This window comes from Hylobates moloch, unplaced genomic scaffold (genome assembly GCF_009828535.3).
Source record: "Hylobates moloch isolate HMO894 unplaced genomic scaffold, HMol_V3 SCAFFOLD_6, whole genome shotgun sequence".
In the NCBI taxonomy this organism is placed as follows: Eukaryota; Metazoa; Chordata; class Mammalia; order Primates; family Hylobatidae; genus Hylobates; species Hylobates moloch.
In genome coordinates this window covers 103,767,635-103,792,393 of record NW_026652281.1, presented here as the reverse complement: position 1 = coordinate 103,792,393, position 24,759 = coordinate 103,767,635, and the positions used below count along the sequence as shown (strand labels likewise).

General features: G+C 42.6%; 1 protein-coding gene and 1 non-coding gene across 9 annotated transcripts in view; both read right to left on the bottom strand.

The window, feature by feature from the left end:
- Positions 1-24,759, bottom strand: part of NFATC3 (nuclear factor of activated T cells 3) — a 174,836-nt gene that overhangs the window by 50,269 nt on the left and 99,808 nt on the right. For 7 of the 8 annotated variants that reach the window (XM_058441135.1, XM_058441131.1, XM_032157708.2 and 4 more), the window contains exons 6-9: positions 22,576-22,716; positions 14,689-14,744; positions 12,842-12,968; positions 4,747-5,754 (exon numbers count right to left, since the gene is read on the bottom strand). In XM_058441135.1, the coding sequence (XP_058297118.1) occupies positions 4,747-5,754; positions 12,842-12,968; positions 14,689-14,744; positions 22,576-22,716 (1,332 nt within the window). Of the gene's footprint in view, positions 1-2,471; positions 2,630-4,746; positions 5,755-12,841; positions 12,969-14,688; positions 14,745-22,575; positions 22,717-24,759 lie in introns of those variants that run through there. The other variant, XM_058441134.1, reaches the window with a different exon arrangement.
- On the bottom strand, positions 7,427-7,561 carry LOC116472089 (small nucleolar RNA SNORA48). The gene has a single exon (XR_004248998.1). It is a non-coding gene; the product is annotated as a small nucleolar RNA SNORA48 (small nucleolar RNA).

The window sequence follows — 24,759 nt, the reverse complement described above, 5'->3', positions numbered from 1 at the left end:
CCAGGCTGGAGCACAGTGGTGCGATCTCGGCTCACTGCAACCTCCACCTCCTGCGTTCAAGCAATTCTCCCTGCCTCAGCCTCCCAAATAGCTGGGATTATAAACGCCCACCACCACGCCCTGCTAATTTGAATTTACATTAAAAGATTGCAGAACTTTTTTTCTAAGCATCTAAAAATTCTACCTTCAAAGGCAAATCCAAATATCATAATAAATGAGTCAAATTAAAAATATCAAAAATTCATTTTAGGCTGGGCATGGTGGCTCATGCCTGTAATCCCAGCACTTTGGGAGGCTGAGGCAGGCAGATCACCTGAGGTCAGGAGTTCGAGACCAGCCTGGCCAACATGGCAAAACCCCGTCTCTACTAAAAAATACAAAAATTAGCTGGGCGTGGTGGCGCACGCCTGTAGTCCCAGCTACTCGGGGGGGCTGAGGGAGGAGAATCTCTTGAACCTGGTAGGTGGAGGTTGCAGTGAGCCGTGATTGCGCCACTGCACTCCAGCCTAGGTGATAGAGAGTCCATCTCAAAAAATAAAAATAAAAATAAAGATAAATTCATTTTGGAGCTTAAATTAAGCATCAAAAATTCAATTTGCAAAAATTATACAGCCAATAATCTAAGATTTTCAGAAGTGCATTTTAACAAAAATTGGTCAGGTGTGGTGGCACATGCCTGTAGTCCCAGCTAGTCAGGAGGCTGAAGTGGGAGGATTGATCCCTTTAGCCAAGGAAATCGAGGCTGCAGTGAGCCAAGACTGCACTACTGCACTTCAGCCCGGATGACAGGGTGAGACTACCATCACAAAAAAATAGAGTGCATTTCAGTTTTTTCTGTCCATTTTTTTTTTTAATTTTAGAGACAGGGTCTCACTATATTGGCAAGACTGGGCTTGAACTCCTGAGCCCAAGTGATCCTTCCATCTCACGTTCCCAAGTGGCCAGGACTACAGGTGCACACCATTGTGTCCTGCTCTTCCCTCTCTGTAATTACTGCTTGGCAGCGCTGAGCTTCTATTAAGTCCCCTGAGGGGTGGCAATGAGCAAATGTGATAGCTAGTCTCTGAGGGGCTACAATCTAGGAACATTTTTTCTTGCCTTTTTTCTGAGACAGTTTCGTTCTTGTTGCCCAAGCTGGAGTACAATGGCGCGATCTCAGTTCACTGCAACCTCTGCCTCCCAGGTTCAAGCAATTCTCTTGTCTCGGCCTCCCGAGTAGCTGGGATTACAGGCACCCACCACCACGCTGGCTTTTTTTTTTTTTTTTTTTTTTGTATTTGTAGTAGAGACAGGGTTTCAGCATGTTGACCAGGCTGGTCTCGAACTCCTGACCTTAGGTGATCCACCCACCTCAGCCTCCCAAAGTGCTGAGTTTATAGGTGTGAGCCACAGCACCTGGCTCCTTTCTTGCTTGTATGCCCTACCATAATAAAGGGAGCAAAAATAAAATTGCTTTTACAGCTGCCCTCACAGACCTCACCTTTCCAGATCTTCTGTTTTTGCAACAAATCTTAATATATTCAAATAATGAAACACATTTTCCCGAAATCTTTGTAGAAACCTGATTTGTTGCCTATCCAACCCTCTACCCCCAAATCTCTCAACCTGTGGTAAATTAAAAAGAGCAGGTTCTAGCTTTGGGCTCTTTTTAGAAGGAAAAAATATCTCCATTGGTTAAAAAAAATGAGCTGAAGTGCCCTTAAAGACTCACTCAATAAATCTCCTATCTTCAGTTATATCACAAATAAGTGACTCAAGGTCTCACTCCTTGTTTCAGGGTAAAAAGCAACGTGAAGAGTTAGTCTAAAACTGCTAAAAGAAACAGGCAACATTTTTAAAGCCAATATTTCCATAAGCCTTTATTTCAAATCTGTTTTGCATAAAAGTAGCAGCCTGCTCTCTACCTTTTGGTTTCATCATTTAGTAGGGAGTGACACTTATGTCAGCTGTGCACAGAGAACAGCAAAATGCTTAAATACCAGAGTGCTCAAGTACACCAAACAGTGTGACAGATCAGATGCAGTTGTGAACATGGGTTAATGCAGTGAAATTGTGCACATGCATTTCTGGAGAATATTCTCCAGGAATTAGAAAAACCTTGAGGGATTCCGTTTAGCACAGAGTTCTATTCTAACCACCATGGCCTGCTGTTTCTGGGAGGCAGCTGTAGTGCCACAAGAAAAAGACTGGATTGATCCAGTCTCAGTTCTGCTGCTTACTAGTTGTGTGATTTTTCAAAAGTCCAACTCTATAAATATCACTATCTACCTCAGAGTTTGAGGAATGGTAACGATTAGATTAGATAATAAATAGAAAAATGCTATGCAATTTTAGGTGTTGCTCTAGTTTACACATATACCTTCTGTTTACACACAAATGGCCTGGCATGTCCCCTCATGGCTTTAAAACCATCCTGTACCATACCAATCACCCCCATCCCCCACCCCCGTCCCCATACCTCACCCCACCACAGATATATCCTTTCCTGACAAACATACCCTTCTTCTCTATTTCTGCTATATTATCTGACTTGTCTCTGATGTTCACTTCACTCAGGTGGCCCTTGAACAACACAGCTTTGAGCTGTCTGGGTCCACTTATACACAGCTTTTTTCAACCAAACATGGATCTAAAAAAGAATATTCTCGAATGTGAAATCTGCATATGTGGAGGGCTTTTTAATTTTTTTTAGAGACAGGGTCTCACTTTGCTGCTACCCAGGCTGGAGTGCAATAGTATGTGATCAGCTCCCTGCAGCCTCGAACTCCTGGACTCAAGCGATCATCCCACTTCAGTCTCCCTAGTAGCTAGGACTACAGGCACACACCACCACACCCAGCTAATTTTTGTGGGGTTTTTTGGTAGAAATGAGGTCTCATTATGTTGCCCAGGCTGGTCTCAAACTCCTAGTCTCAAGTAATCCTCCTACCTTGGCCTCCCAAAGCACTGAGACCACAGCTGCTTTTCTTACATGTGGGTTCCACAGGGTGACCGTGGAACTTGAGCATGCATGATTTGGATGTACACAGGCGGTCCTAAAATCAATCCCGAGTACACTGAGAAATGACTATGTCCATGGGGACTGGTTTTACAACTCCCCATACCAAAATCCATGAATGCACAAGTCCCTTATATAAAACAGTATACTATTTGCACATAATCTATCCACATCCCCCCTTTAAATCATATCTACATTATTTATAATACCAAATACAATGTAAATGCTATGGGAACTAGTGTAATATTATATTGTTTAGGGAATAATGCAAGAAAAAAAAGTCTGTTTGTACATGTTCAATACAGATGCAACCATCCATTTTCTTCTTCCCCCCAGATATTTTCTATTTTTTTTTTTTTTTTTTTTTTGAGACGGAGTCTCGCTCTGTCGCCCAGGCTGGAGTGCAGTGGCGCAATCTCAGCTCACTGCAAGCTCCGCCTCCCGGGTTCACGCCATTCTCCTGCCTCAGCCTCTCCGAGTAGCTGGGACTACAGGTGCCCCGCCACCACGCCCGGCTAATTTTTTGTGTTTTTAGTAGAGACGGGGTTTCACCGTGGTCTCGATCTCCTGACCTCGGAATCCGCCCGCCTCGGCCTCCCAACCCCCCAGATATTTTCAATCCACAGATGGTTGAATCCAAGGTGTGGAACCCATGCATACAGAAAGCCAACTGTACTCATCCTCCAAAACTTGGCTCAAATGTCACCTACTCACAGAAGACTTGCTGAATCCTTCCTGTGAAATCTGTTACATATCTCTGCTGATCTTTTTTTTAAATTTGAGGCAGGTTCTCACTCTGTCACCCAAGCTGGAGTGCAGTGGCATGATCATAGCTCACTGCAGCCTCAACCTCTCTGGCTCAGGTGATCCTCCCACCTCAGCCTCCTGGTTAGCTAGGACTACAGGCCCACATCACTATGCCTGGCTAATTTTTTGTATTTTGTTTTGTAGACACGGGGTTCTGCCATGTTGCCCAGGCTGGTCTTGAAGTTCTGGGCTCAAGCGATCTACCCGCCTCAGCCTTTCAAAGTGCTGGGATTACAGGTGTGAGCCACTGCGCCTGGCCGAGAATTCTATCTTAATACATCCTTCGCATTCCCAGCATCTAGCTTCATCTTGCAAAAGGACAGCATTCAGCAATAATTATGGAACTAATGGCCTTGAATTCCATTTTCTAGACACTGTGATCTCACTACATATTCTGGAAGAAAAGATCCCGTATTCAGCAACAGATATTAGTGGTAAAACAGATGCTAAGGCATGGATTTTCATATCTATCCTCAAAGTTTTTTATATATATATATATGTATATATATATATATTTTTTTTTTTTTCTCGAGACAGAGTCTTGCTCTGCCGCCCAGGGTGGAGTGCAATGGCGCTATCTTGGCTCCCTGCAACCGCCACCTCCCGGGTTCAAGAGATTCTCCTGTCTCAGCCTCCCGAGTAGCTGGGATTATAGGCACGCACCACTACGCCCAGCTAATTTTTTGTATTTTTAGTAAAGACAGCGTTCTACCATGTTGGCCAGGCTGTTCTCGAACTCCTGACCTTGTGATCCACCCACCTCAGCCTTCCAAAGTGCTGGGATACAGGTGTGAGCCGTGGTGCCTGGCAAAGTTATATATTTCTAATAACAACTTATTTAAAAGCCCAACCATATGCCAATAAGCAATCCATAGAAACTTTTTCATGATACTTGGGAGAAGTTCTTCACTACTTCAAGAACATATCATAGATGAACTTACCATCATCTAAAGTGATGTCCTGCAGACCAATGGTTGCAAAGTTAGGCTCCCGATCTTCTGGTTCAGGTTTAATGCTCACAGTTGCCCCATCAGGTGGAAATGAAGCTGGATCACACAAACTGTGACATATTAAGGATGAAGGTGCAGAAAGACCCCCCTGGCCTGTACTTTGTGCTTGAGTTGAGTGCTGTCCAGAATGCATTCTGGTGGCTGGAGACGGTGATGAGGCAGTTCCTGAGCTAGGAGATTGGTAAGGCATAGGCTGAAGCTGAGGAGATGGTGGCCCAGAAAGCGGTGAACTAGCCAAGGGATGAGAAGCTGCTGGGGAAGCTGTTGTAGCAGACCCTGAATGTGAAGGACCATATGTAACAGGTTGTAACTGAGAAGAATGCTGGCCTGTAATCTGGTCAGCCACTGCAGAAGAAAGAGATCTTTGTCCTGTATTTGAACAATGATATCCCATTGATTGCAGATGAGGCAGGGTATGCACAGAATGAGGTGTATGGGCTAAGAGATGTCCTGTTGAGCCTGAATTTGAAGAATGAAATGGTATGGATGACAGTGGTTGACAGCCAAGATTCACTAAACCAGGAAGAGTTGCATCCTGCTGAAACAAAACTGAATTAAATTCTTGACTAGAGGCAGCATTAATAGGAAGACAAGTTGGTCCATTGTACACAACGTTAGTTTGCATAGGCTGATAGGAAGACCCCACAGGAGGTGTTGGTGTGACTTGAAAAGGCTGGTGTACAACTGGAGAAGGAATCATATGCTGTTCTTTACTAACACTCTCATCTCTACACTGCAACTGTGGCAGATGGGATGAGGTCACCATGGATGCATATGTTTGTGGGATGGAACAAACCAAACTTCTCTGTCCTGACAGTACACTGTCACGTGAACACCCTGAATCAGAGGAAGGCCTCTGGGTCTGAGCAGGATGAGGCACAGGCAAAGATGGAACTGAAGACAAATCAATCTCTTCTCTGTGTTCTTGCTTCATCAAAACTGAAAAGAAAATGATTAAAGCAAATATTATTATACAATACAAAAAATTATTATGACAGGCCTTCATGCTAGGTTACACAACTACAGCATAAGCTGAGGGGCAAACTCAAATGCCAAGGAAGGCAGTTCATATAAAATATCGTGTATGTCTGTGTGTTTGTGTAGACGTATATATATGCATACACATACACGTTTTGCTTCTGTATAATATGAATATCTTTGGGAAGAGGCACAAGAAACTATGCTAGAGTCACTGCTGGGAAGGAAAACTAGGTGACTAAGGGACAGAATTAGGAAGTTTACTTTTTACTATATTTTTTTTATGTCTTTTGAACGTTTTTCACTGTGTATTTATTACCTATTCAAAATTAAGTGACTAAAACAAAAAACAAAACCCTAGGGCCTAATTAAGTATTGAATTTGGGATCCCTGATCCGAAGCCTACCAGTCATCGGGTTTTACATGTTGCAACATATACCAGAAATCATGACTCTGACATTCATAGAACTTCTGCTTTACAATGGTTCTCACATGCATCTCACTTGATCCTCTGCCATCATGTGGGGATCAAAAAAAGTACTAAAATCCACAAAAAAAACTAACAAATACATTCTGCAAAGTTGCAGGATACAAAATCAACATACAAAAATAATCAGTTGTATTTCTATAAACTAGCAATAAACATCTGAATAAAAATTCAGAAAACAGTAGGCCGGGAGCGGTGGCTCACGCCTGTAATCCCAGCACTTTGGGAGGCCGAGGCAGGCGGATCACGAGGTCAGGAGATCGAGACCATCCTGGCTAACACAGTGAAACCCCATCTCTACTAAAAATACAAAAAATTAGCCGGGTGAGGTGGCGGGCACCTGTAGTCCCAGCTACTCGGGAGGCTGAGGCAGGAGAATGGCGTGAACCCCGGGGGGCGGAGCCTGCAGTGAGCTGAGATGGCGCCACTGCACTCCAGCTGGGCGACAGCGAGACTCTGTATCAGAAAAAAAAAAAAAGAAAGAAAGAAAAAAAATTCAGAAAACAATTTTTTTTTTGTTTTTGGGAAACAGGGTCTCATTCTGTCGGCCAGGCTGGAGTGCCATCGTGCAATCTCAGCGTACTGCAACAAGTGATCCTCCCACCTCAGCCTCCTGAGTAGCTGGAATACAGGCGTGCGCCACCATGCTCATGTTTATTTTTTGTAGAGACGAAGTCTTACTGTGTTGCCCAGGCTGGTCTTGGACTCCCACACTCAAGCAATCCTCCCACCTCAACCTCCCAAAGTGCTGGGATTATAGGCATAAGCCACTGTGCATAGCCAACAATTTCATTTATAATAACATCAAAAAATAATAAAATACTCAGAAATTATTTAACTATGGAAGGCAGGACTCATAACTGAAAACTACAAAACACTGCTAAAAGAAATTAAAGAAGCCATAAATAAATGGAAAGACTTTCCAGGTTCATGGATTGAAGACTTAATATTGCTAAGATGACAACACTCTCCAAAGTGATCTTTTTTTTTTTTAAAAAAAAGTCCTTGAGTCATATAAAGTGATCTTCAGATTCAATGTAATCCCTATCAAAGTCTCAGTGACAGTTTTTGCAGAAATAGAAAAACTCATTCTAAAATACCCATGGAATCTCAAGAGATCCCAAATAGCCAACTCAATCTTTTTTCCCGTGTGTCCAAGGCATAAACCAAGTATGGGCACAGACCAAAAGCCAAGCTGGGATAAATAAGGCATTGATTTGTCCCTGGCTTATATGAGATAGGCAGCACCAACCAGACGTCACTCTACCCAAGTCAAGGACAACCAACATCATCTTGAAAAAGAACAGAGTTGGAGGAAATCAGGACTTCCTGATTTAAAAACTTACTACACAAAGCTACAATAATTAAAACAGTGTGATATTAACATAAGGATAGACATAATCAATGTGATGGAATAGAGTCCAGAAATAAATCCTCACATATTTGTCAACTAATCTTCAAAAACGAGGGTGCCAAAACCATTCAATGGGGGAAAGAACAGTCTTTTCAACAAATGGTGCTGAGAAAACTAGATATCAACACGTAAAAGAATGAAGTTGAGGCCAGGCGCAGTGGCTCACACCTGTAATCCCAGCACTTTGGGAGGCTGAGGTGGGAGGATCACTTGAGGTCAGGAATCCGAGACCAGCCTGGCCAACATGATGAAACCCTGTCTCTACTAAAAACACAAAATTAGCCAGGTGTGGTGGTGCACGCCTATAATCCCAGCTACTCGGGAGGCTGAGGCAGGAGAATCACTTGAACCCGGGAGGCAGAGGTTGTAGTGAAACGAGATAGCGCCATTGCACTCCAGCCTGGGCAACAAGAGTGAAATTCTGTCTCAAACAAAAATAAAATTTAAAAACCCTAAAAGAACCAGCCATTTGCAATTAATGATCATCCCTCCACTGGATACTGATATTGGTTGGATCCCTATTGCAAGGGGATTGCCAAAAAGGTAATAAATTCAGAAATACCTTAATAAAAAACAAGCAACTATTGATGGCAGTGGTTGCCCATCTAGAGTGGCCACTGCCATGACACTGGCTGCAGTGGGTGAGGTGCAGCCAAGACTGCGTGCTCCACAGAGCTGGTGGGAGCTGGGAACAGGTGGAAGGCCTGCCACCTTCTGAATTGGCAGGGTGGGAGCCTTGCACTTCCTGGGTGCAGTTGTGGCCACCCAGCTGCAGCTGCTGACCCGGGCATCCCTGTGCTCCTGGCAGGGGGAGAGGGGCAGTAGCACGCAGAAGCCCCACCATCTTGGGTGCAGCTACAGCCACTCAAACGATGGCTGCTGACCTAGGCATCTCTGCCTAGGAAGAGGGACCCAGGAAGCCCCCCTCCCGCAACAGGTTCAGAGGTGCTTGCTCCCGGTGTCTGGCCCCTCCCTGCTCCTGGTGCCCATTTCAATCTTGAAGCGAGGTTGAGGCCGAGTCTGGGCGATGTTGCAACCCAGCTGGTGCGTGTATGCTTGGGGCAGTGCTTACACACCAGCCCCCTGCCGCCTCAGCCCCCTCCAGACTTTGGGCACTGATGAGCATGGGAGGGAGGTCGAGGTAGGGCTGAGGGCAGCTCAGCCCTGGTTTGCAGGCGCCCCTTGACACAAACAACCTGGGCAGCATGAACAGCAACAGGAGGCAGACAGTTCCTGGGCAGAAGGGGTGGGTCGCCAGTGAAGCCCCACCTTCAGGGTGAAGGCCTGAAGCCTGGGGGCTGGGCTGCCAGTCCCACAGACAGACTGCGAACTTATGGTGCTTTTTCCGGGCCCACCCATGGCCACCCCATGGACCAATCAGCATGCACTTTCTCTCCTCTGAAGCCCATATAAAACCTGGACTCAGCCATACTCAAAAAGAGAAAACAGGACGACCAGCTGTGGAGAGGAGCTACCCACCCCAGGGTCTCCTCTCTGCTGAGGGCTGAGAAGACAACAGGACAACCCGCCTGTGGAGAGGAGCTACCCATTCTAGAGTTGCCTCTCTGCTGAGGGCTGAACACTTGGGACACCCTGGCTGCAGAGAGGAGCTACCCTCTGTGGGTCTTCTCTGAGCTGTTCTATTGCTCAAAAAAGCTCCTCTTCGTCCCGCTCACTCTCCATTTGTCGGTGTACCTCATTCTTCCTGGGCAAAGGACAAAACTCAGTGGGGCTGAAAGAGTTGTAATACAAACAGGGTTGAAACAGGCCCCCTGCTCGCTATAGTGGCAGCAACAAGAAGGAGAGAAGAGCTGCGGCCTTCAGGGAGCCCAGACCTAGGAGCTCCCTGAGCCAGGGCTGTGACACCCTCTTTGGGGCTCTGAGGTTCCTGGCATCTCCAAGTTTCTGGGAGCCACCACGTTTCCCAGTGCCAGCCATGGAAGCTGCCTGCGGTATCCCTGGTCCAGCTGCAGCCTCACAGGGAGCCACCACCCATGCTGGCACCTAGAGCTGCCGGCCCCTCCACAGCCAGCGTGCCTGGCTGTGAGCAGTGGCTGGACCCCATGCTCACTCACTCACACACCCCTTCCCACTCTGCTCACCCTTGGCAGGCATGGGATCCAGGCCAGTTGCATGAGCCGAATGCAGCTTGCCAGGCCAAGTAGGCCCAGAGGGCCGTGGGCAAAGGTGCCACTAGCCACAGGGGTTTTCGGCTGGCAAAGTGACACCTCAAGGATCCCGTAACAATATGACTATCTAAAAATTGTACAAGTAAAATTTTAAAAGGAATTATTTGCCATAAACAAACAAAATAAAATCTCTAAATAAAGAATTCATACAAATTAATGAGACAAACAAAACAACACTAACATAACAGAGATCAGGTCATACAACAGAATACTAAGAAGTTATTACAATTCTGTAAAACTCTATCTGTTGATGAAGAAAAATTAAAATGTTCAGTTACAAAACTATATATGGGCTAGTCCCATTTCCATTTTTTTAAAATTTTGTTTACATGTGGATCAAAGGAATCTGGAAGAACAGAATAATAGTCTCAGAATAGAAGAGAATTTGAACTTTTTGTTGTTGTTGTTTTGTTTTTGTTTTTGTTTTGAGATGGAGTCTTGCTCTGTCACCCAGGCTGGAGTGCAGTGGCATGATCTCAGCTCACTGCAAGCTCTGCCTCCTGGGTTCACGCCATTCTCCTGCCTCAGCCTCCCCAGCAGCTGGAACTACAGGTTCACAACGCCATGCCCAGCTCATTTTTTTGTATTTTTAGTAGAGACGCGGTTTCACCGTGTTAGCCAGGATGGTCTTGATCTCCTGACCTCGTGATCCACCCGCCTCGGCCTCCCAAAGTGCTGGGATTACAGGCGTGAGCTACTGCGCCCGGCCAAGAATGAGTGTTTTAATATAGTCCTTCCACCTGTCTTTTTTTTTTTTTAAATTACAGTAATGTACTGGCTTTTGTAAAAATGTTATTCAAAATGTCATTTTAGAAAAAAATGAAAAAAGCTAAATGCTACAGAGATAGTAACCAACCAGAACAAGTACTAGACAAACATTCCTGTGTGTCTATTCTTCTGTTAGTGTATGCCACCTGGTTTGTCATCTATCAACCATAAGGCCAGTGATGAGTTACATACAGTGCAACCCAATGTTTTCTTTCCATTCCAGAGCTCTACTGATTGCCATTCCCAAATGTAATATCCTCTAGGATTCTGCCTTTTTATTGTCCTCCCAGTTCATGGGCTGAACGGCAGCAAACTCTCCTGGTTTGCCTTTCAATTACTACCACTATGAGGTAGTAATCAAACCCCCTAATCTGCTTGACTGATTTTGCTTTTCCTTATTGCAATCTGGAAAGCCCTCTTCTTTCTCATTCAGGTTAGAGTCTACAATCCCTCATCTCAACAGTATTTGATAACCTCTTTGGACAGGACGTACCCCGTTCTGGAGGAGATGCATACCTTACCACCTGCCCTGAAGAATTTGAGTGCTACTTAAGAAAGTTTAACAGCAGGTCAACTTGTTACCAAGTGGTATGAAAACCAAAAAGGGAGGAAAAAGAAAATTAAACCCCTGGGCCAGGCGCGGTGGCTCACACCTGTAATCCCAGCGCTTTGGAAGGCCGAGGCAAGCGGATTGCCTGAGTTCAGGAGTTCGAGACCAGCCTGGCCACATGGTGAAACCCCGTCTCTACTAAAAATACAAAAATTAGCCAGGGTACCTATAATCCCAGCTACTTGGGAGGCTGAGGCAGGAAAATCATATGAACTTGAACCCTGGAGGCGGAGGTTGCAGTGAGCCAAGATCGCACCACTGCACTCAAGCCTGCACAACAGCGTAAGACACTCTCTCAAAAAAAAAAAAAATTAAACCCCTAATTATAGGATTAATTATAATAGTATCTGTAAATTGATGATCAACATCAATGGTGCCCTTCAATCAAGTCTAGAATGCTACTAGGTTTCTGTACAGAACTTTCTCTCTCTTTACAAAAACTATTTCAAACATTCTCCATGATTGTCCAACTGTGAAATCACCCAAACTTCCCTCTGCTCACAACAGGACACTTGATGTCATTTTTTGTGGAAAAACCTAAAGCTATCATATGGAAGCTCCTTAAACTCTCCATTACTAAATCTACAAACTTTTTTCATCTACATCCATCTTAATCCATCTTCTTTATCTTCTTTCCCTTCTGTTCCTTCTCCCCTCTAAGGCCCATTTAAAATCCTATCCCCTCTCATCTGTCCCCAAAACCTGATATTCTTTATCATCACTGATGTTCTGTCTGTACATTCAAAACACTCTTGGTGTCTGAATCACCTTCTTGGACTTATCTCATGTAAATCTCACTCCTCAGAGTCACTAGTTTCAGAAAAGATTAAACTGGTTCTTGACACTTTATAAAGAAAAGAAATATGAGGAAAATGATTTTGAAACACAAGTCCAATCATGTTACCTTTCTGTTAAAGCTCCTTTCTTTTTTTTTTTTTTTTGGGGGGGACAGAGTTTCGCTCTTGTTTCCCAGGCTGGAGTGCAATGGCACGATCTCGGCTCACCGCAACTTCCACTCCTGGGTTCAAGCAATTCTCCTGCCTCAGCCTCCCGAGTAGCTGGGACTACAGGCATGCACCACCACACCTGGCTAATTTTGTATTTTTAGTAAAGATGAAGCTTCTCCATATTGGTCAGGCTGGTCTCAAACTCCCGACCTCAGGTGATCCTCCCGCCTCGGCCTCCCAAAGTGCTGGGATTACAGGCATGAGCCACTGTGCCTGGCCACACTGCCTTTTTATGGTGCTAAGGGTATAAGGAGAGTTCATGACCCAGAAGCACACACATACTCACAAACACCTGCCCCTCTGTAATGCTGGGAATTTTTGATAAAAACTCTTCTGAAAAAAGACCTTAAACCTACCGTCCATCTTCTAATTTCCTTATAATAAATCATTACAAAATAACAACTGAGACCACATCTAATATTTAAAGTCAACAAAAACTTTAGATTGGGCATCTGTTGGTGTTTTCATTGTTTATAAGCACTCTACCTTAAACATTGTAATATAGGATTCATTAAATAACTTTTTATTCATTAGGAAAGAAAGCTCTAAGTAAACCATCATGACTCCTCGTACCTGGTGTATAAGTAAAACGTTGAGACTGGCTTTTTTTCCTCTTGCCATTGCAAAGATAAAAGTGCACCTGCACTGCAGCTGTAACTGCTGGGTTATGATATGGAGGAACTTCAAGGACAATGTGAGCCTAAGGATGGAAAGCAAGATTGTGTTACACTCAGAACTAAAAATGAAATGCACCTGTTAAACACATCACAACTCATGAGTCTTAACTACAAGGCTCCAGCACAGATAATTATGCACATCAGCTAGTCATATGCATCATCTGGAGATTTACTAAAGGGATACTTCAGTCTTGAAAGAGATAAGTCCTTTAATCAATAAAAGAGAAATTGCTTTTTACTCACCCAATTGGGTTTCTGGTTGTAGCAGAAGTAAAAAGTCTTACATACTATGTAGTGAGATGTTTTACTCTACTGAATATTACATGTTACTATGTATCTTAACAGTAAATTCATTCTGATTTTTAATTAGGTTTAATGGTTCCCAAGTTGCATTATAGTTTAGATTCCTTATTTTACATTTTCTATTCAAAATGTTCTAAACTGGAGCCAGGTGCGATAGCTCACACCTGTAATCCCAGCACTTTGGGAGGCTGAGGTGGGTAGATCACTTGAGGTCAGGAGTTTGAGACCAGCCTGGCCAACATGTTAAAACCCCATCTCTACTAAAAATACAAATTAGCCAGGCATGATATTGCACGCCTGTAGTCAGCTACTCAGGAGTCTGAAGCAGGAGAATCGCTTGAACCCGGGAGGCAGAGGCTGCAGTGAGCCGAGACTACACCACTGCACTCCAGCCTGCACGACAGAGCTAGACTCCATCTAAAAATAAATAAATAAATAAAAATTTAAAAAATAAAATAATCCAAATGTTCTAAACTGGCATTAAACAAAATGTGTATCTATATCAAAAATAATTTTAGAAAACCAAGGTGAAAATCTTTAGCCCCAAACCAAATGCACTCCTCAACCTAACTGCTCCAGATCTTTGGAAAGCACTGTGGGAAGTGGTATTCCCTAGCCCAGAAAATGCTCTGTCTCCATTCCAACCACCATAACAAGACCAAAACTTTCAATGTAGAATCCTAGAAGGCTTAACTAAATAGCTGAAGAGTTAGAAATAGTGTGTTAAGTACACAATTCCCTAAGGACTTGTCTTGCTCCTATCTTTTACCCACTACATATGTTCTTTCTCTTTTTTATTTCTCCATGAAGGCCTATACATATGTTCTTTATTGAATTTGTTTTTATTCCTAAATGAGTTCAGAGAAATTAATGGTAACTTCAATAAGAACCTTCTGATGATCTTTCATTTCTAGTTTCTCCTTCCCTATACACAATAAGGAGAAAAGAAGACACTAACTGGTTATCTTTTCTAAACTTTAATTTAATTTACTTTAATACTACGTAAGTATTTTACTTCCAAACCACTAGAAATTTTACTTTTTTAGACAGCGTCTCACTCTGTCACTCAGGCTGGAGTGCAGTGGCATGATCATGGCTCACTGCAGCATTGACCTCCCAGGCTCAGCTGATCCTCCCACATCAGCCTCCCAAGTGACCGGGACTACAGGCGCACGTCACCACACATGGCTAACTTTTTGTATTTTAGAGACAGGGTTTTACTATGTTGCTCAGGCTTGTCTCGAACTCCTGGGCTCAAACAATCCTCCTGCCTCAGCCTCCCAAAGTGCTGGGATTATAGGCATGAGCCACCATGCCCAGCCTAATTTTACTTTTTTATTAATCAATATACAAAAGAGTCATCCATACCATAAAGCAGCATTATTCAATTTTCTATTCAGTGTCTTAAACATTTCTTAAGAATTAAGGTAAATTTCTTACCCCTTGACATTTTTCCCTGATTATCTTCCCTTCTACCTCCCACTGAGGTCGTCCATCTATTGAAAGAAAGAGTTTATAGTTAAAAGCAATTCCTATCAGAAAGCATACAGACAAAATCTAATGAATGTAGTATCACAAATTTATTAACAAAGGGGATCTTTTTTCCACTGACTTCCATTATGAAAATAAAATGTAAATATGTACAAATGGGGAAAAAATAAGGAGAAAGATCTTGGGCTGCCCAGGTTAGCAGATCCCACTGAGTTCATTCTAACCACCTACCCAAGTGATGTTTAAAAGCCCTCTGAGAGATACCATCTCACACCAGTTAGAATGGCGATCATTAAAAAGTCAGGAAACAACAGGTGCTGGAGAGGATGTGGAGAAATAGGAACACTTTTACACTGTTGGTGGGACTGTAAACTACTTCAACCATTGTGAAAGACAGTGTGGCGATTCCTCAAAGATCTAGAACTAGAAATACCATTTGACCCAGCCATCCCATTGCTGGGTATATACCCAAAGGATTATAAATCATGCTGCTATAAAGACACATGCACACATATGTTTATTGTGGCACTATTCACAATAGCAAAGACTTGGAACCAACCCAAATGTCCATCAATGATAGACTGGATTAAGAAAATGTGGCACATATACACCATGGAATACTATGCAGCCATAAAAAATGATGAGTTCATGTCCTTTGTAGGGACATGGATGAAGCTGGAAACCATCATTCTGAGCAAACTATCACAAGGACAGAAAACCAAACACCGCATGTTCTCACTCATAGGTGGGAACTGAACAATGAGAACACACTTGAGACACAGGATGGGGAACATCGCACACCGGGGCCTGTCGTGGGGTGGGGGAAAGGGGAAGGGATAGCATTAGGAGATATACCTAATGTAAATGACAAGTTAATGGGTGCAGCACACCAACATGGCACATCTACACATATGTAACAAACTTGCACGTTGTGCATATGTACCCTAGAACTCGAAGTATAATTAAAAAAAAATAAAAATAAAAAATAAATAAAAGCCCTCTGAGAAGACCCCCATCAAGTGGTGGCCAACTTTTGCTTGTACAACTAAAATGACAGCAAACTCACTTCCTCACCAGGTAACTCATTCCATCTTGGATAATAATTGCTGCTAGAAAGCTCCTCGTGATAAATGAAATGTCTCTTTATGGTATCCAACAACTAGACTAAACATTATTCCTTGCCATCACAAAATAAAATCTTGATTGCTTCTCTGTGAGATTGTATTTCAGACGTTGAAAAGTTGTTGTATCTGCTTGTGTCTCCTCTCCTACTGGCTAGCATCCCCAGTTCTGTGCCTATTCCTTACATAATATTTTAGACTTCATGGTCTCTGCTTAAACATGCTCCTCCAAATTCACAAGGCCCAGGACTGAATAACCTAGGTGAGAAATGACCAAGCATGGTACAGAATGACTGAGGCTCTAACCACCGTACATGGAAATGCTGTGTCTTTGTTAATGAAAGCTTTCTTGGGGTGCAGGCAGGGAAGCTTTCTTGGGAGCACCATATGCTGACTCTCACACTAAGTATGTGACCAAGGGTCTAACATTTCCTACTGCCATGTTCCCACATTGTGCACTTACGCAGCTGAGTTGGTATTTTTCTTCCAACCCTTTGGAACATTACTTACTCCCAGCAGGGAGACTTCATTTTGTTGGATCCCTTGACTTGTCAAAATATTTTTTAGATGCTGATGGTCCTAAAAAATGTTTCCTAGGCTTTCCAGATTTCTGTCACCTGAAGATTTGGCCAACACATTTTCCATCTCTTCATCCTAAGTGAACTACTCTTTTGGAGACAGCCTTATCTGCTACTAAAGCTCTCCAACTGATGTATAATTATTCCAAAGCATTCTTTTTGTGTCACGGGCATTCACCCAGTGACTAAGCCACACACAGCTTGCATCACTTCTTCATCTGGTCTGTGAAGTTATTATGAGATATTTCATCAAATGCTTTCCAGGTTGTAACCATCATTTTCCAGTCCAGTAACTAGACAATGGTTACTTCTGCTGCACAAGAGATACTACAGGAAAGTGCTACACCTACTTAGAATTACAGCTCAGTTCAGCAATCATTTGCTGGATCCTTATGTGCCAGACACTTCATGTTACTGAGATAACTGAGACAGGATGCCCTGCCTTCAGCCTGTGGATGAAAGGCAAACGCACACAGTTCATCATAATAAAATGTGTTGGGTACAATAATTAATAAAGGTACACTCTGGATAAACCAAGAACACAGGGGTCAGGGTCTTTAACCTAATCTTGGGGAGGGGTAGTGAGACAAGGAAGGCTTCCTGGAAGAGCTCTTGAACTGAGACTTAACATGAGACAGAACTCATAATGTGGGGAAAGGGTAATTATAGACAGAAGAAACAGCATGAGCAAAGGCAAGATGACAAGAACCCCTAAGATACAGAGACTTACAAGCAGCTGTGGTATTGTATAAAGTATGAGGCAAGGAGCAGTAAGAAAGAGGGTTGGAAAGACTGGCAGCAGATTATGGCCTGAATGCCACAATAAGGAGCCTAGAAAATGAAGGGGATCACTGAAGGTGCTTTTAAAATGGGAGTTACATGTTTACAACTGCAATCTCCTCTAAAACCAGTAACTGCCACCATTTAACATGATTCAACTTCAATCAAAAGCTCTTAAATGTGAAGCTCTGGGCCAAATAAATGAATTCAATAATACCTATTAATTGTATTCATGCACAGATGAATTTTTACAGTGGAAAGGAAGGGACAGCTCTGAGACACCATCTCTTTCTCATGCTCCTTATTCACCTAAAACGTGACACCTACAGAAAGACGTTCCTTGATGACTTGATATAAACAGTTCACAATTCAGTCTCTATCACTATACCCTCTTCATACAATTTTATCTGGAATAATCTTGTTCATTTATTTGTTTATAGGTGCTTCCCCCACTACAATGTAAGCTCTATCAGAGCACGCAACCTGAAGGTTGTATTCAACATTATATCCCCAATGCCTAGACTAGTGTCTATATCACATAGCACTGCTTCATAAATAATTGATGAATTAACAAATTATGAAACATAACTATGTTTTTTGAAGACAGGCTAGGTACGGGTCAGGGTTGAAGGGAAGTTAATTTTAAAGGAGAAGACGACAGACAGCCACATACTTCCAGCTCAAAGAGAAGATGCTGATATTATTAATCAAGTTAAGAAATCCAGAGAGATAAACTAGTTTGTGAAGTCAGATATGTTTTCATATTTTAAGTATCAGTGAGACATTTATGAAGCAATATCCAGTGGGTATTTTAAATTTCAGGTTAAAGTTTAAGAAAAACATGTTGCTAGAGAGAGATTTGGGAGCCAATAAAATTTCTCAAAAAGAAGGAAAATAATGAGAAGAAAAATGTATATAAAACCTTAGAAAACATCTATATCTAAGAGCCAGAAAAATTCGTATAAAAAAACAAACAAGAATAAAGATGTGTGAGAACCAGATAACAACAAAGCCAAGGGGGAAAAGTGTTAAGAAGGATAGTAAGTAGCTGGCTGTCAAATTTTTAGGTGATTATGATTTCAATGAAGTGAAAGACAAAAGATTAAAGAGTAGCAGGTAAGGAAATGAAAGCATATGATACTACTTTTTTGACAGGTTGGATGCTAAGTGATAGAGAAATGAAACGGCCGGGTGTGGTGGCTCACGCTTGTAATCCCAGCACTTTGGGAGGCTGAGGCGGGCGGATCACGAGGTCAGGAGATCGAGACCATGGTGAAACCCCGTCTCTACTAAAAATACAAAAAATTAGCCGGGCGTGTCCCAGCTACTCGGAGAGGCTGAGGCAGGAGAATGGCGTGAACCCGGGAGGCGGAGCTTGCAGTGAGCCGAGATCGCGCCACTGCACTCCAGCCTGGGTGACAGAGCGAGACTCCGTCTCAAAAAAAAAAAGAAATGAAACAAAAGTGTAAGAGGATGACAGATTTAAGAGGAAGAGAATATTTAGGATGAGAAGACATAAACATAATTAAACTCCAAGAAGAAGGATCCAGTAGAAAAAGATAGAGAAATTATAAAAGAGAGGTGATGGGGGCACTGTATAGCCTTTAATATTTAAGTTTTAAAAAGATAGCCAGGCGCGGTGGCTCACGCCTGTAATCCCAGCACTTTGGGAGGCTGAGGCGGGCAGATCACGAGGTCAGGAGATCGAGACCATCCTGGCTAACACGGTGAAACCCCGTCTCTACTAAAAATACAAAAAATTAGCCGGGCGTGGTGGCGGGCGCCTGTAGTCCCAGCTACTTGGGAGGCTGAGGCAGGAGAATGGAGTGAACCCGGGAAGTGGAGCTGGCAGTGAGCGAAGATGGCGCCACTGCACTGCAGCCTGGGCGACAGAGCGAGACTGTCTCAAAAACAAAAACAAAAACAAAAACAAAAAAACAAAATTGAAAAAAGATAAAAGAATGAAAACATTAAAATTTTAATTAAGAAAAAACGTAAACAAAGTGAAAAGAAGTTAAATATAGAAATCAGTGAAACAGAAAGGCACACTGAAAGGTTTGATAAAGCCAAGAACTATGGAAAGACTGGTAAAAAATCCAGAAATGGCATAAATACATAGCAGGAATAAAAGAGTGGGGGGATGTAACTCCAGATGCAAAAAGGGAATACTGTGAGCTAATTAATGTCAACAGATTTGAAAACGTAGGGGAAAGGAACAAAGTCCTAGAAAAATATATATGACCAGGCGGGCACATAGGCTTACGCCTGTAATCCAAGCACTTTGGGAGGCCAAGACGGGCGGATCACCTGAGATCAGGAGTTCAAGACCAGCCTGGCCAACATGGTGAAACCCCATCTCTATTTTAAAAAATACAAAAATTAGCTGGGCGTGGAGGCAGCTGCCTGTAATCCCAGCTACCTGGGAGGCTGAGGCAGGAGAATCACTTGAACCCGGGAGGCAGAGGCTGCAGTGAGCCAAGACCGCACCACGGCATTGCAGCCTGGGAAACAAGGGCAAAACTCCATCTCAAATTTAAAAAAAAAAAAAGAAGAAAAGAAAGAAAAATATATATGACCAGAACAAACTCAAGAAGAAATAAATTTGACTAGTCCTACAACCACAAATAGAAATATATCACAAGTTAATGGCTCCCCACAAAGACAGTCCCCTGTCCAGAAGGTTTTGGAGGTGAGCTCTGTCACATGTGCAAGGGGACATGAGAGTACTCAACAGATACTGTTAATGAATGGAAAAAGAAGAGGCACTTCCCCCAATTCACTCTGATATCCAGAATGTATAAAGAATTCCTTAAGTCACTAAGAAAATGAAAAACGATCCAATGAAGAAAATAGGCAAAGATACAGTTATTGCACAGTAAATGAAATATGAATGGTCCATAACAACCTCAACAGCTATCAGGGAAATTCAAACCCAAATTTCGAAATACCATTTCACCCCTACTGGATTAAAAAAATTTAAGAATTTTAATATTCTTGCCTATGCCTACCAGGTACAGCAGTGCCAAAAACTGGACAATATCGAAATATCCAGTAAGAGAGAGGATAATAAATTGTGGTACATTCATACAATGAAAAACTTTATAGTAGTGAAAGGTCTTCAGTTACATGGATCAGTCTTAAAACATTAAGACCTCTGAAAACACAATTTTTCAAAGAATACAGGCAATATCGTACAAAGTCCAAAAACAGAAAAAAAAATGTTGAGCATTTAGTTTATTTCCATTTTTTGGCAATTATAAATAGTTTTATATGGTTGAAAAGCAAGGGTTACAGCTGGGTGCGGTGGCTCACGCCTCTATTCCAGCACTTTGGGAGGCCGAGGCGGGTGGATCACGAGGTCAGGAGTTAGAGACCAGCCTGGCCAATATGGTGAAACCCCATCTCTACTAAAAATCCAAAAATTAGCTGGGTATGGTGGTGGGCACCTGTAATCCCAGCTACTCAGGAGGCTGAGGCAGGAGAATCGCTTGAACACAGGAGGCGGAGGTTGCAGTGAGCTGAGATAGTGCCACCGCACTCCAGCCTGGGTAACAGAACGAGGCTCCATCTCAAAAAAAAAGAAAAGCAAGGGTCGATTCGGGTGATGGTTCCATTTGAGAAGGGGGACCCAGGGGCCTTCAAAGGTAAACGTATTTCTTAAACTTGGTAGTGGGTTTAAGTATTTGTTATATTATTCTTATAAAAATAGTCTTTCATGACTGGCACGTAGATCCTAGCACTTTGGGAGGCTGAGGTGGGCAGATCACTTGAGGTCAAGAGTTCAAGAACCAGCCTGGCCAACATGGCAAAATCCCGTGTCTACCAAAAATACAAAAATTAGCCTGGTGTGGTGGCGTGTGCCTGTAATCCCAGCTACTCAGGAGGCTGAGGCAGGAGAATCATTTTAACCTAGGAGGCGGAGGTTGCAGTGAGCCAAGATTGTGCCATTGCACTCCAGCCTAGGCGACAGAGCAAGTCACTGTCTCAAAAAAAAAAGTCTTTCATAAGTTTTAAATGTTTTTAAAACTGAGAGGAAATAACTGATAAAGTGTTTTAAATATGCACAAGAAAGAATAAAATCAAACACCCTGATAAACATTGAATTCTTCTACTTTAAAAATAATTGAGGTAAGGCCGGGCACGGTGGCTCACGCCTGTAATCCCAGCACTTTGGGAGGCCGAGGTGGGCTGATCACGAGGTCAGGAGATCGAGACCATCCTGGCTAACACGGTGAAACCCCGTCTCTACTAAAAATACAAAAAATTGGCCGGGCGAGGTGGCAGGCGCCTGTAGTCCCAGCTACACGGGAGGCTGAGGCAGGAGAATGGTGTGAACCCTGGGGGGCGGAGCCTGCAGTGAGCCGAGATCGCGCCATTGCACTCCAGCCTAGGTGAAAGAGCGAGACTCCTTCTCAAAAAAAAAAAAAAAAAAAAATTGAGGTATAATTCACATACTATAAAATCCATTCTTTTAAAATATACTACTCAGAGGGTTGGGGGATATTCACAGAGCAGTACAACCATCACCACTATCTAATTCCAGAACATTTCCATCACTCCAAAAGGAAACCCAGTTCCCATCAGCAGTCACTCACTACTGACAGCTTCCTCCAACCACTGGTAACCACTAATCTACTTTTGGTTTCTGGATTGCCTATACTGGACATTTTATATAAATGAAGTCATATACTATGTGTCCTTTTATGCTGGCTTCCTTCACTTAGCCTATTTTCAGGGTTTATCCATGCTGTAGCATGTATGAGTACTTCATTAATTTTTATGACCAAATAATATGCCATTGTATGGATATATCACATTTTGTTTATCCATTCATCAGTTGGTGGGCATTCAGGTTGTTTCCACTTTTTGGCAATTATAAATAAAGTTGCTATAAATAGTTGTCTCTAAGTTCATGTATGGACATGTATTTCTAACCCTTTCAAGCATACACTTAGGAGTAGAGTTGCTGGGGGAATTCTACTTTTCAGGTATCTTAAATTATTATTAATATATCATTATTTAGAAACAAGGTTTCACTCTGTTGCCCAGGCTGAGGAGTGAAGTGCCACAATCAGAGCTCACTGTAACCTAGAACTTCTGGGCTCAAGTGATCCTCCTGCCTCAGCCTTCTGAGTAGCTGGAACTACAGGCACATGCCACCATGCCCAGCTCCTTAAAGATAATTTAACATTTATATGAAAATTTAATAAATGTTTGGTTTAAAATAAAATCAAGTGCAAAATGACACCCATAGCTTTATGAAAACTACTTTGTAATTTTTGTTACAGAAACATCTAAATAATTTATTTTACCCTTTGCCCCTTAGCTTGAAGTCAATCAACTCATATATTACTTACCTTGTCCTTTTTCAAGAAAAATAATTTTGGATTCTGGAAGAAAATTAGATCCAGTCACAATCATTTCATGACCTCCATTTACAGAACAACTGTTGATACTGTACTTCTCAATATGAGGAAGTTCTTGAGCAGACCGCTGGGCTGTTTTAATTTTTTTTAAAGAGTTGAGAAAAAACAAAATATTAGTTAAAAATCTTTGATACATAAATGACAAACTCAAGCTACAAAGACAATAAAGAGAAGCAAATTTTGGGATTCATTTAGGCTTTTAAAATTCAAGACAATGGCAACAAAACACACTAAAAGAACTAAGTTGTTTATAAAACAAAATAGATATATTAATGTGATTTCTAAGTATATTTATTTATTTAAGAAAGGGTCTCACTCTGTTGCCCAAACTGGAGCACAGTGATGTGATCATAGCTCCCTGCAGCCTCCAGTTCCTGGGCTCAAGTGATGCTCCCATTTCAGCCTCCCAAGTAGCTGGGGTTACAGATGCATGCCACCATGCTCAGCTAATTTTTTTGTTTTTTTTTAATAGCAACATGGTCTCACTTTATTGCCCAGCCTGGTCTCAAACTCCTGGCTTCAAACCATCCTCCTGCCTTGGCCTCCCAAAGTGCTGGCATTATAGGCTTGAGCCACCACACCCAGCCAATTATTTTCTTAGACTACAACTATAAAGAAACTAATAAAACTTCATTAATATCTTCAACTTCATACTGACTCCAACACATTTACCTCATCTGCTTTTCTTTTTTGCTTAAATGTTTAATATGTTTCTTCTATGCAACTGTTAAAATCTATAAATCTAATTACAAAAAGCATGTAAGTCCAAAGATGTATAATTATATTGCGTGCAATGAAGAGAAGACAAGTTCTAGGGAACTATTACTAGACAAACACCAAGTAAGCCTTTCTTTTTGAATTCATTTTATTTATTTATTTTTTTTTCAGACGGAGTCTCGCTCTGTCGCCCAGGCTGGAGTGCAGTGGCATGATCTCGGCTCACTGCAACCTCTGCCTCCCAGGTTCAAGTGATTCTCCTGCCTCAGTCTCCTGAGTAGCTGGGATTACAAGCATGCACCATCGTGCCCGGCTAATTTTTTTATTTCTAGTAGAGACGGGCTTTCACCATGTTGGTCAGGCTGGTCTCAAACTCCTGACTTCAGGTGATCTGCCCGCCTCAGCCTCCCAAGGTGCTGGGATTACAGGCGTGAGCCACCGCACCCAGCCTATATTTTTATTTTTTTTAAAGACAGAGTCTTGCTCTGTTGCCCAGGTTATTTATTGCCCAGTGTGGCATGATCACAGCTCACTGCAGCACCAAACTCCTGGGCTCAAGCAATACTCCCACCTCAGCTTCCCAAGTAGCTGGGACTACAAGCATGTGCCACCGTGCCTAGCCAATTTTTAAAATTTTATTTCTGTAGAGGTAGGGTCTCACTTTGTTGCCCAGGCTGTTCTCGAACTCCTGGGCTCAAATGATCCTCCCACACTGGCCTCCCAAAGTGCTGGGATTACAGGTGTGAGCCACTGTGCCCAGCTATTTACATTATCGACTTTTATAAAGAGTGTTTATGGTGCCACCTTTCTCTGATAATGACTGGTTCCAAGTTGCTACATTTTCTGGAGATTCTATTTCTGGCATTTCTTTTTTTTTAATTGCTTGGGTTTCAAACTGTAGATTATATTTCTTTTCACTGTGTAGGTTCTCTAATGGTTGTTTTCGTTTGTTGGATTTCAGAAACGGTCATGCACTGTCACCGAGGATGAAGTGCAGTGGCATGATCACAGTTCTGCAGCCTCAACCTTCTGTGCTCAAGTGATCCTCAGATCTCACCCTCCCAAGGAGCTGGGACTATAGGAATGCATTACCATACACAACTAAAAATAATTTTTTTTTGTAGAGACAGGGTCTTAATATGTTACCCATGCTGGTCTCCAACTCCTGGGCTCAAGCAGTCCTTCTGGACATAAGCAGTACTCCTGCCTAGGCCTCCCAAAGAGTTGGGATTACAGGTGAGTCGGCACACCTGGCCTCTAATGGTTTTTACTTGCCAAATACCTAGATACCTAGGTTTCTCTCTGAATTAAAACAAATTTTAAAAGTGTTGATTATATCTCTTCACATTTGGAAAACAGGTCCACTTTTACTCCTAGTATGCTGGTGGGAAAACTGGT